The sequence below is a fragment of the Pelmatolapia mariae genome, linkage group LG5 (genome assembly GCF_036321145.2).
Source record: "Pelmatolapia mariae isolate MD_Pm_ZW linkage group LG5, Pm_UMD_F_2, whole genome shotgun sequence".
NCBI lineage: Eukaryota > Metazoa > Chordata > Actinopteri > Cichliformes > Cichlidae > Pelmatolapia > Pelmatolapia mariae.
The window spans coordinates 8,534,274-8,547,842 of NC_086231.1; the positions used below are offsets into that span (position 1 = coordinate 8,534,274).

At 39.4% G+C, this 13,569-nt stretch overlaps 1 protein-coding gene across 1 annotated transcript in view; it reads right to left on the minus strand.

The window, feature by feature from the left end:
- The window catches only part of LOC134627455 (metabotropic glutamate receptor 4-like), a 190,832-nt gene that overhangs the window by 9,528 nt on the left and 167,735 nt on the right, over positions 1–13,569 (minus strand). The window contains exons 8-9 of the mRNA XM_063473539.1: positions 12,461–12,597; positions 10,352–11,287 (exon numbers count right to left, since the gene is read on the minus strand). Coding sequence (XP_063329609.1) covers positions 10,352–11,287; positions 12,461–12,597 — 1,073 coding nt within the window. The remainder of the gene's footprint in view (positions 1–10,351; positions 11,288–12,460; positions 12,598–13,569) is intronic.

The following is a 13,569-nucleotide window of genomic DNA, read 5'->3' on the forward strand; positions in this document are numbered from 1 at the left end:
TTTCAATGTCAGAGCACATCCAATATTCAGTCCATTAATTTGTTTCCTCCTGATTGAAATGCACCTGAGCATTCAATGACTGGAGCAACTTGGAAGAGAAATGAAGAGAGATGCCATATATCTCACACACATATCATCACACTGCCATTAGCGTAGCTTGCCTTAGGCAAAACATAACATAGAAGAAGTACTCATAGTCGCATTAATGACTGAACTAGATGGAAAGAAGTCAGGGATCTATCAGTACCTGGAGGATCAGTGATGGGAAGAGTCCTGGAAATATTTACTCAAGTAAAAACGTACTTGTGTAGAACAGTACTCCAATAAAACGTAGGTGAAATAATGGTATTATTGGTAAACATGGCTGTATTACACAAAAGAGGAAGCTGAAGAGCAAGGGTCGCCTGCAGAATTTTTTTAATAGGTGTGGTCATATGGGGGCCAGTAAAAATATTGGCTGGGGAAATTGTGAGGGACATACAAAGTGACACACTGGGGGCCCAGCAAATTTTGGTGGTAAAGAAAAGTAAAGAAAATTTGTTATATGGTGATAATAAGTCTGGTGAGCCACACCGAGCCTAAAGCAAGTACATGTAGAGATAAAGCTCACAAACTGACATTTTAAAGCAAAAAAGGAAGCTGCAAAATGTTTATGCACAGTGTAATGCACTCACACAAATACTACATGCAACTGAACACAGTGCTTTGTGTAACAGCAGTTAGGCTGCTGTTGTATCTGCTTCTCTGGGCATCTGAATTTGCTCTTTAGTCTCAGTTTCTCTGCTCCACTAACAAAAAAAAAAAAAAAGTAAAAAAAGAATCATAACAGAAACGATAAGGTCATATTTAAATGTTGATTTCCTATTTACTCCTACACAACTCAACTTCTGTCAAGCCAGAGATCAAGCAAATGCAGCATTAACTGAGCAACAATGGTAATGCATCCTAAATAAGCAAAAGTAGCAAGCTAACATTTGTTAGATCGCCAGGCTAACACAAACTTAAAACATTAACAATCTGCTATACCATGACCTTTGAACTGAAGTCGTTACAGTTAATTAACATACAATACTTTTGCAGAATAGATAGTATGTAGAGTTTTTGTAAGAGAGGGCCTCTACATGGTTGTGAAAACACTGCATAATGAAGCTGTGTTGCCTTGGGCTTGAAGATGTATTAGACCATTAGAGTTTTGCTTTTTTGTTGGTAACTCTGCAATTGATTTTCACATAAAAAATACACATGAAGATAACCAATAACGATAATCTACTTTCTTACAGTAATCATAGGAATCGTATTTCATTATTTTCATTCCTGTAGAAGTGGTAAAAACAATTCCACACCCTGGCCTACGGTGAGTAGAGCAAAACTGGGTAAAAACATTTGTGATAACTCATAAGATTAATTTGACGGCTAATAAATGTGAACAGACTGCATTTTCAATTCAACCCAAGAGAGTCTCTGAGGCAGGATGCAAACAATCAAATTTATTTAAACTTGCATAATTCCCTCACTATATTAAGGCACTGTTTTTTTCTCAGCATGCTATGGAAGTATTGAGCAGAGGAGTTTGCTGCATGAGAATTCACTATAATTGCACTCTAATTAAGCCAATAAACAAATAGAAGCCTCAGGGGACACAATAATATAGCTTCATGGCAGATTGTCATTTATAAAGATCACAATTCTTTGGCCTTGATTAGCTTCACGGCCTTATCCACCTATTATCGAAGCACCCAGAGGTCAACAGGGCTGCGGTGCTTTAGGCCTAATGAATACAACAACTGTTCTCTGAAGTCCAAGATGTTGCTTAGCTTCCTCTGCTTCATAGCATCCATTTTCATTATTTATTACAGAGCCTGAGGGGCATTACTGTGAATAATGCTGTTTATCTTACGACTGAGAAAAGACAAAGGGAGAAATGGATAGGAACATGGAATGAGTGGTAACAGGTAGCAGGTATGAACACAGATTACACTGTGTAACACAAAAAAATAACAAAAAAAACCCCACTCCTGACTCTGAAACTGAAACTCCCACTTCTTTGTCTGACTACCACTTTAACAGCAGTTTTTTTGTTTTTTTGTCCTAACGGTGCCAATAGTGAGATGGAGACTTCATACAGAAATAAACAACACCACTCAATTAATCAGACGATTCATGCACTGTAATGGCAGGACCTCTTTGTGTGGGCTGATTGAATTTGAGCTGAGCCCATTGTGCTGTAGCCTCATTCCCATGCATGCTATTGTCTGCTGCCCCTCCTCCTGCCTATATCTTTGAGACAGCCGCTGATTTAGACAGTTTCTCCAGGTAAGCAGGTGTCACATCTATTCCTGAAGGTAGGATAAACACTCCATAGATAGACCAGATGTCCTCGTTTAAATGATAGAGAAAGCTTCCTATGGCATTCGTTACATGTATCTTGGCACCAGATGACAAATAAATGACGGTGCTTGTAATGCTGAGGCAGAGGCCCGCTGTAAACAGATGATGAGTGCGTATACAGCTAGATAAGGTAAATCGAGACCCAAAGGAAGTGGAGCATTTAATTGCTCTGAAAGACACGTCAATGTGGGCTGTGAAGCTTTGTGCAGCCTGACATTTACAGTACAATGATTATGAGGTGTGTTTGCTTTGACATGTTAATTCCTTAAATAAGATCATTGTTTATATAACAGCTCAGCAAATCAGTCACGGGCTTTATTTAAAAAAATAAAACAAGAAGAAAATCTGGCACAGCAAAACTAGCTAACTTTCCTGCTCAACCAACAAGTTTTCCAAAATGCAATGTTTGTAACTGTTCAACAGGAGAGAAATTTTATTTGTCCACACTTCCTAAAATGGTTCTGAATCTGCTTAATCATCTAACTTCCTATATTTATTCCTGCTATCCTTTTCCTCATTTCCAAATATATATGTATATATATACAGTGGCTTGCAAAAGTATTCGGCCCCCTTGAACTTTCCCACATTTTGTCACATTACAGCCACAAACATGAATCAATTTTATTGGAATTCCACGTGAAAGACCAATACAAAGTGGTGTACACATGAGAAGTGGAACGAAAATCAAACATGATTCCAAACATTTTTTACAAAAAAATAACTGCAAAGTGTGGTGTGCGTAATTATTCAGCCCCCTTTGGTCTGAGTGCAGTCAGTTGCACATAGACATTGCCTGATGAGTGCTAATGACTAAATAGAGTGCACCTGTGTGTAATCTAATGTCAGTACAAATACAGCTGCTCTGTGATGGCCTCAGAGGTTGTCTAAGAGAATATTGGGAGCAACAACACCATGAAGTCCAAAGAACGCACCAGACAGGTCAGGGATAAAGTTATTGAGAAATTTAAAGCAGGCTTAGGCTACAAAAAGATTTCCCAAGCCTTGAACATCCCACGGAGCACTGTTCAAGCGATCATTCAGAAATGGAAGGAGTATGGCACAACTGTAAACCTACCAAGACAAGGCCATCCACCTAAACTCACAGGCCGAACAAGGAGAGCGCTGATCAGAAATGCAGCCAAGAGGCCCATGGTGACTCTGGACGAGCTGCAGAGATCTACAGCTCAGGTGGGGGAATCTGTCCATAGGACAACTATTAGTCGTGCACTGCACAAAGTTGGCCTTTATGGAAGAGTGGCAAGAAGAAAGCCATTGTTAACAGGAAACCATAAGAAGTCCCGTTTGCAGTTTGCCACAAGCCATGTGGGGGACACAGCAAACATGTGGAAGAAGCTGCTCTGGTCAGATGAGACCAAAATGCAAAACGCTATGTGTGGCGGAAAACTAACACTGCACATCACTCTGAACACACCATCCCCACTGTCAAATATGGTGGTGGCAGCATCATGCTCTGGGGGTGCTTCTCTTCAGCAGGGACAGGGAAGCTGGTCAGAGTTGATGGGAAGATGGATGGAGCCAAATACAGGGCACTCTTGGAAGAAAACCTCTTGGAGTCTGCAAAAGTCTTGAGACTGGGGCGGAGGTTCACCTTCCAGCAGGACAACGACCCTAAACATAAAGCCAGGGCAATAATGGAATGGTTTAAAACAAAACATATCCATGTGTTAGAATGGCCCAGTCAAAGTCCAGATCTAAATCCAATCTCGAATCTGTGGCAAGATCTGAAAACTGCTGTTCACAAACGCTGTCCATCTAATCTGACTGAGCTGGAGCTGTTTTGCAAAGAAGAATGGGCAAGGATTTCAGTCTGTAGATGTGCAAAGCTGGTAGAGACATACCCTAAAAGACTGGCAGCTGTAATTGCAGCAAAAGGTGGTTCTACAAAGTATTGACTCAAGGGGCTGAATAATTACGCACACCCCACTTTGCAGTTATTTAGTTTTAAAAAATGTTTGGAATCATGTATGATTTTCATTCCACTTCTCACGTGTACACCACTTTGTATTGGTCTTTCACGTGGAATTCCAATAAAATTGATTCATGTTTGTGGCTGTAATGTGACAAAATGTGGAAAAGTTCAAGGGGGCCGAATACTTTTGCAAGCCACTGTATATATATATATATATATATATATATATATATATATATATATATATATATATATACACACATTGTTAAAATGATGAGTGGTCATATTATATATGACCAAATTCATAACCAATGAGGAGAGCATGCTGAGTCTTTCTACTGTTGGTTCTGTGCAGTATGATCCCAATGAGAGCATGTATCCTTAGGATAGTCATCTCAGGTACACAGCTGCTGTTCAGATCTTCTATTTATGAGGAGCAGCAAATAAGAGCAAAATTGGCTGTAAGTGAGAGTAAGAAAAAGGCTCAAGCTGCTTGCTTTAGGCAATGGAGAAATTGTGTGCACCAACATCCCATGTAGATAAAGATTATTTTGTACCATCAAAGTACTCTAACAGAGTAAAAATATGGAGTTAGAAATGGGCATAACAAGTTTCCTTAAAGGTCTTATTAGCTTTGAGCACATTCATCAGAAATAGTGACATGTAAATGGCAGCTATGTCACTGTTTTCATGGTAACAGAAGAGCACCACTGGGGGCCTATGCTGTCTGTTTCTCTTCGCTTCAGCTTTTCAGTTTAACTCAAGCCACCTGTAAAGGTTCTGACCACTCTGCAGTGGTAGAGTGCTGTTACAGATTTTATTTTTTATTATAACCTTTATTTAACCAGGAAAAATAATCCCATTGAGATTAAGAACCTCTTTTTCAAGGGAGTCCTGGCCAAGAGGCGACAACACGTTAAAAATTACAAAGTTACATACATATTGTAAAATAACAATTACATTTACAAAATAACATTACATAGATCATCTAGAGTTGAGGTAATGGTGGATATTTGTTTGCCCTGATGAGGCAGATTGCATAATCTCCTAAGTGCACTAAGACCTGGAAGATAGTCAACAATCTTATGATGGCTAGAAGTGCAGTCAAGCCCATGAACATCCCTACATTTGGAATTTTAGAGTATTTAGGGTGTCAATTTAAATAGAATAGAGGACCAACACTGCAAGTGTACAAGAACAAGATGATTATTCTTTTTTCTTTTCTTTTTGCTGAGTTTTGTGCACAAAAATATTCCCGAGATTTTGAAGCAGTCTTCATTCAGACTGTGTGCTGTGTATATACTGTGGAGTGGTTTTCTAGGAGAGTACATGGCAACAGAATCGAAAAAAACATTCTCAAGGCCGGAACTTTAATTGGGAAAAAAAAAACAACTTGACTCCAAGTCAGTGTAAAGCAGGAGGTCATTGAACAAAATGCTCTCCATCATGGACTATCCATCCTAACTCTCTGCAGTACACACTACAAAGACAGAAGAAGGCATTTTCCAACACGCTCATTTAGGCCCTATGTCACAGAAAATCATCAGCTCTGACAATTTTGCTGCTATTGCAGTGATATTACTGTTCTGACTGACTGTTACTGACTATTTTGAAAAAAAATCATCATGGTTCCAATATTATTATTATTATTATTGTTGTTGTTGTTGTTGTTATTGTTATTATTAATACCCTTAAATTTAGCTAGAAGTCCTGTATACAGCAAATTTCAACAAGAGAATTTATGCATACATGCATATCTGCATTCTACGGAAGAGGATTAGGGCCACTGGAAAAAAAAAAAAAGAATTCTGAGATTAAAGTCAGAATTCTGACTTTAATCTCAGAATTCTGAGAAAAAAGTCAGAATTCTTCTTTTTTTTTTTCCAGTGGCCCTAATCCTCTTCCGTAGCATTCAGCGTGTTTGGGACTCTAAAAATAATTTAGGGTGTCATTTGTCTTCAAGGTTTTGGAACTATCTCTTCGGCTACGTCCACACTAATGCGTTTTCGTTTGAAAACGCATCATTTTCGCTCCGTTTTGGCCTCCCGTCCACACTGAGATGGCGCTTTCCCTCAAGGAAAATGCAGCGTTTTGAAAACGCTCTCGAAAACGCATACATTTGAAAACGGTGCTTTCGCGTCGCATTGTGGACAGCGAAAACGGAGACTTTTTGAAAACGATGACACATTTTAGTCATGTGATACAATTCAAGTGACCAGTTAAACTAAGATAGCGGAGGGCATTATACAGCGGTTGCTTTGTTTGCTCTCAATTTTGACAGCCCTATTAAAGATTAATATCAGTTTGCACTGGAAAAAAAGAGCATGTTGGATTTACTTAATTCAATTGTGGACCTATCTTTATCCAGGTTGCAGGGGAGCTGGGGCATAACTCTGAAGTGATAGGTTACGAGGCAGGGTACACCCTGGACAGCTCACCAGTCTATCACAGAGAGACAAACAACCATTTCCACTCACATTCATGGCTAATTTGGAATCACCAATCAACCTAACTCTAACTGCATGACTTTTAACTGTGGGAGGAAACCAGAATACCCAGAGAAAACCCACTGCAAACTAGCCAGATTGTGGATTTGAAACCAGGACCTTCTTGCTGTGAGGCAACAGCACTAACCACCACGCCACCAACCCAGGCTTAACAAAAGTAAGAAAGCTATGATTTCAAGGCTTGATGCAGAGTTTTTGTCCTTGATAGGTTAAACCACAATAAATAGCGATAGCATGCACGTGGTGTGTGTAGTTGTCTGCCTCTTAAAACGCCAGTGATTTTCCTGCAGTTTGAAATGTCATGCGATCTTGTGAATTTCATGAGTCCAGCAACTAACCACTCTTACTAGATCATATCATGTCATCTCAACAAGAACAAATTAAGTTGTTGAATTTCATACAGATCCTACATGATTTAATTACGTTCAACCTAGAAACATGAAATTATTTTTGTTCAAATTACAAGTTAGACTTTTGTAAATGCAACAACCAGTCGAGACTGAAGAAGTCACTTGGATGAGTGACGAAACGTTTCTCCCACAAAACGCTACGTCCAGATGAACAGAATCAACTTTTGGAGCTACACGCAAGATGCTTACATAAATCCAAGAGATGGCCAATCCCTATTTTTCCCCAGTGTGTACATGCTTCAGACAGCTTTTCTTCAAATTCTTTAATTCTCACTGGCTTTTGCAACTTTGTACTTTTTTGGTACTCGCAGCAACAACTCCACCTCATTGTTAGTCCATTTAAAAAACTCGGTGCTTCTCCTCAACATTTTGCAGCGACGTTTCAAAGAGCTGGAAAGTAAATAAACAGCAGACAGAAATGAGGCAGATCGAATCGTCTTGCATTTCACGCATGTGCAGTACTGGAACGTAAGCGGTTTTGGCCGTTTCAATGTGGACTGTGAAAATGACTGAAAACGATAATGTAGACGCGGAGCGTTTTCAGACGAAAACGCCGTTTTCAAATCTATCTGGGCTAGTGTGGATGTAGCCTTCGTTACAAGAAACCAATGTTTCCATGTTCTGTGGATTCATCTGCTTTGACCTCTGCCTTCTTAAGACTTTGATGTATTTTTCTACAGTGATATCTTAATACTGGCTCTTCTTTGCTCTCAAGGGACAAAACTCATTCTAATTCATTAAGCTACATCCGGTCTTTGTTCCCATTATTTCTAAGTTCTTGGTAAAAAAAACAAAACAAACAAAAAAAACCATTTGCTGTGTGGTCTGACAAAGCTATAAACCATATTGGAGAGTAACTTAAATTAAGTTTTTCAGACTCAACACTCAAAGGCCCTTTTCGGTTATATATTAAATATGATGATTCTTTCACAAATGAGGAAAGAAAAAAAAAAGTAGGACATTTCCCTGAAGCTAAACTTCCATTTTGTGTTCCATTTTGTGCTTTACCTTAACATAGCTCAGGGCCAAAGTAAAAGTTTTCTAAATGATAAAAGTAAAACTGTCCCCCAGCCATAGTGTGTACAGTTTTCCACAGGAAATAATAATTAATAAGTGACTCATGTAATTTAGATCAAGAAAAGTGTTTTATATTAAGACTGGGTGAGAAAAGTTTTCAGGGTTTGTAAATCTGAGGTATAGAAGAAAGGAACAAAAAGTAGGACTTCACATTCAAAGATTTTTTTTTCACTTCTATTTTACTATTCAAAGCCAGGCTAGCTAATGGATTACCTCATCCTCTAAAAAAGCTGTTCAATCTCTCTGTGATTGTATAATTCTCTTTCATCTTCAGAGAGAGGAGATGGAATGATTAAACAAAGAACTCGCTGATCTCCGTGGCTGGTGTTGACATGCGACTTCAGATGTGCAACACTCACATTAAAAAATAATGTGGGCTTTGCACTTGGACCAGTTCTTCTTTACTATGTATGCTACATGTATGATAATGAAAAATGTATAGTGACGACAGCTGATGTTTTTTTTTTCCTCTGACTATATTGAGGAAATGTAACATTAATCAAGCAATATGTGTGAAACTCAACTGGTCTCTCAGTTTTCAGCATCTAAATGCTGTTGTCTGCACTTTTTCTGTTCATGCTAGTTAACATTTGGGGTAAGAGAAAGCCTGTAGTTTTGACTTCATAGTATTAATGCAACATGCAGTATATGAAAATAAATCATTGTACTGCTGATCACATATTGCATAAATATAATACAATTGGCTACAGTCATATGCAGATTTTCTGCAATGCCGTAAACTACAGAAATTGGGAGGGGGCAGGGGTGTGCTCTGAACCACAATACACACTTTTCTTCCCACCAAGCTAACTATCACAGCCAGTTTCCAGACCAGCATTTTGATGCATTGTTTTGTTTAATCCCAAATGGAAGAAGGTAAGGATTAATTTGTTGCATCTGTCAGACCCATGCTGGCACTGCTGATAGTGTCCGCGCCAGTTTTAGGGCTTTTTTGGTTTTTTTTTTGCCTCACCACTGCCCTCTCTTGTAGCCATCGAGCCCCTTTTGTTACACTGCCAAAACACCTCTTTCAACTGGATCAACACATTGCTATTGTGTCATTGTTGCACCCCTTTGGCTTTGTCCCCAGACTTTCTCCTCTGAATGTGAGGTCCAAGCCCAACCTTCATTTCCATGTCCCATTTGGATCCCTCTTGACCTCAGTGCTCCTGCTGAACACAGTCCAGGTCTATGGTTCAAGAGGTCGGGCACATTGATTTGACATGGGAATAAGAGTGTGAGCTTGTGTTTATGTAAACAGCTCATGGTTCCCTAATGCACTGTGGCATACAGCTGTCACATATATGTGAGTCACAGGCTTGTGAGTTGCCTTCAGAGTTATTACAGAAACATTTACATTACTTTATGTGTACACGTTGCAGATTCTGTATTCACAAGCATCCTCTTTTTAAGTTCTTGGTTTTTATCATTACTGGTACTACACAAAATGTTTAAAAATTACAGAACAGCAGTAAGGAAAACTGAGTAGAACCATAATTTAGCCTTGTCATTATATTAAGTATATAATTAGATACATATTTAACATTCAAACAGCACTTTAATTCAGCAGACCTAGGTGGATCTAATTATAAATGCTTAATACTGCAGGAAGGCTTAACCCAGTGGTCACCCCACCACCCACAAGAGGTTGATTAACTGGATAGAGCAGTAGAGAAAATCTTTCCTATAATCTTTGTTTCATGTCTTTCTTGATAATTGCGATATTCTACTAAAGCAAGATAAAGACAATTGTTAAAGGAAAATAGGGAAACCAGGTAATACTGGTTGAAGTCAGTCTGTAAACCAGCTACCTGTTAGTTATGATAAGACTACTTCTGCTTTACATGGTCACCAGCCTACAATTATTTGTGAGGTTATTTTTGTCTTCTAAGTAAATGTCAAGAAATATAAGAATGCCAAAAGTGCCATGCTAATAGGTGTTAAAGATAGTTTTGTGTAGCTGCATGTCTAAGCATGTCTTAAAAGAAACTGACAGACAAAAAATATAAATTGCACTCCAGTATTAGTTGTAAGCTTACCTTTTCTGTTGATTGTGATGTGCCAAAGAAGATTGGGATGAATGCTAGCCAAATAATGCAGGTGGTGTACATAGTAAAACCGATTGGTTTGGCCTCATTGAAGGTCTCCGGCACCCCTCTGGTTTTAATGGCATAGACTGTGCAGGTGACCATGAGCAGCATACTATAGCCAAGCAGGCAGATGAGGGATAGGTCAGAGATGTCACACTTGAGCACACCACGAGCCAGTGCTGGGTTAGAGGTTCTCTGGTCCTCATAGTCAATAATAGCTTTGGAGGGATCCACAACAAACCAGATGCACACCCCGACCAGCTGCACCGAGGCCAGGGTGAACGTGATGACTAGCTGTGAGGCTGGAGAAATGAACTTTGGTGCGCTCACAGACATACTACCCTGCTCGAAGATGCGGTAAATACGATTGGTTTTGGTGAGCAGAGCAGCATAACTAATGCTCATCCCCAGACCCAAGAAGATCCGACGAAGGGAGCAGATTACGACATCAGGGGCAGAGATCATCAGGAATGTTGTGGCATAGCAGAGAAAAATGCCAGTTAGCAGGACATAGCTTAGCTCCCGGCCTGATGCTTTCACAATTGGAGTGTCATTGTAGCGAACGAATGTGACCACCACAAACAAAGTGGCCATGATGCCAATGACTGCAACAAACACAGGGATGACTGCCCACGGAGAGCTCCACTCCAGCTTAACAATGGGGATTGGAACGCAGCCTGTGTGATTCTCATTGGGCCTCAAATCAAAGTGACACATCTTACACGTGTAGGTGTCTGCCTGGTATTGATAGCCATCGCAGCGTTCGCAGTGCCAACAGCAAGGGATGCCCTTCACAATCTTCTTACGCTCACCAGGCCGACAGGCCTGGCTGCAGATTGAGGAAGGGATCTGACGGACACCACCGGGCCACTGCATGGAACGAACCTATGAGGGAGGCAGAGGAATGTGGAAAGGGACGAATGGACAGACAGAGAGAGAGAGAAGAAACATCTGAGAAAAGATTTTTAGTGGACAAAGCTCACCGAATTGCATACAGCTGAGATAGGTAGACAAAAGGGTGCTTTATTGATCCGAAATGGTCGTCAGAAGCCGTGGAGGCCAAGGAGAATTCGTGTTTTTGGTTCTCTGTATTTATTTGGGTGAGAAGTTGAAAAAAGGCAAACTATTCAAGTATTCCTCATACATTCAGCAAAATTTTTCAGTGGTAGGTCAACTTTTCTGAAGGGCAAGTCTGAGAGGAAAGAGAAACGCAATGTTTGCGCTGCAGTGAATTAATGGCACAATTTCTGTATTTTTTTTGGCTTTGGCAATTTTTTGTGTTAAAAATGAATCAGTCAAAGTAGAAAGAGATGTCTCATTTCAAAATATTATTCCCCTTCGTGGATTTTCCGATTTCCTAAGCATACTTTGGAGGATAAATTAAATTCATCATTTGAAACAGGGTCTGCTCCCTTTAATGTTATCGATTTTATTTAATTGTGGCAGTTCATTCAAAGCCAGTAAATTTGTCTTTAAATGTGTATTTAATTGAGAACTCAAATAACACTAATTAAATACTGCTCAAAATGAGACCTGGCACATTTTACAGTAGGTGCCTACAAATACCTTACCTTTCTTTTTTTCTTTCAGCACATGTTGTTGAAAGAGGTGAAGAAGACAAAGCTCCCCTCAGCCGGCCTCATGTGTTCAATTGGACTCATTTGCCTGCCCAAGGCCCCCTCTTCATTTTGTGAAAACATAATTTGTTTGAGTCCTTTATGTAATTTACTGTTATAATACTGTTACTTCATCACACCGCCTGCCCACAGTATTGTTTTTGGAAGTCAGTGATGCAGTCTGCTGTCTGATATTAAATATGTCTGTCCGTAAGCTCCCATGGCTTTCTTTTCATCACAGTCCATTCTGTTAATCATTTAAAGTGCCCCCTGGATATTTACACCTTTGAAGATAGAACTGAGCACTGTGAAATGGTTTAGAGGGGTTAGAGATCTAACATCCAGCTGCAGAGCTGAAGTAACCTTTCGGAGGATTTTCATTGCTAACACTGACACAAATATAAGTTGTAGGGGACACATAATAGAAAATGCCAGTGCTCACATTCAGATGGAGTTGATCTGCCCAGTGACCAATAATTTTGTACTCGGCTGTTCGGTTTCTGATCTGGTATTGGTAGATCTCATAGCGTCCAGGGGCATCTCCGTTTTCATTGAAGAGCACTGGGTTGCCAGCTATGCCTAAGTGAGAGAACAAAAATATTCATCATCATTATCTGTTCCAGTCATTTTTTGTGTTCTGTGTGTGCGTTTAACAATTTTTCAGTTCTTTTGCTCATGGGTGATTTTACAGTGTACAATAATTCATCAATATGTGGAAAGTAAGGGCGTGGAGGAGGTGAAGATCCATCAAAGACCAGCAAAGTTCTAAATGAGCCATCCAGTCTTGGATTACTGACCACATTTCCACTGAGTTCAGTACCTGAAAGCAATGGCGACTTCTGTTTTTTTTAGCTTTTGGCTATTTGACAGTTGCTTCCACTACATTTCTACTTGGCTGTAGGTGGGGTTAAGTGTAAATACATAACGTTCCTGCACATGTAGCTACCAGAGAATGGAAATTAAGATAAATGTTATTTTTCCATGTAATCCATTGTAGTTTGCACTGGACAGGACAGATATGTCAACATGCCAACTTCTTAAACACAACAAAACAGAATCTGAAAGAACCAAGTAAAGTGAAGACAGCAGTGTGTGTTTATCAGAGTTCTCATCTTAAAAGTAATCAAATTTTCCAGTTTCCTAAGCTTATCAGTCTTGGCAATTAAACCCATATATGGTAGAATAAATAAAAAATACATAAGAATCTGACAATTAATTAGAATTTTCATGGTTCTCTTTTATCACTTTGTTTTGTTTCTGTGTTTTTTTAAGAAAAATCCATTACCAGCACATCTCACTGCACACAAGAAACCTTAAGAGCCCGCCTTCTTCTTACAGCAAACTGGCTGTAAACAGTTGGACTTGAGCAGGAAGTTCAGAGATAGAGTACTGACCGCATTTTGTACTGATTTTTCTGTCAACTAAGGTGGGCTATAATTTATCTTTGCAATAATGACTCTAAATAATATTCCTGTGTTCCTGTTTTATGATAAGTATGTTAATCACAGTATGGTATTCATAGAATAGTCTTCCTTGGCCAGAGAATGACGT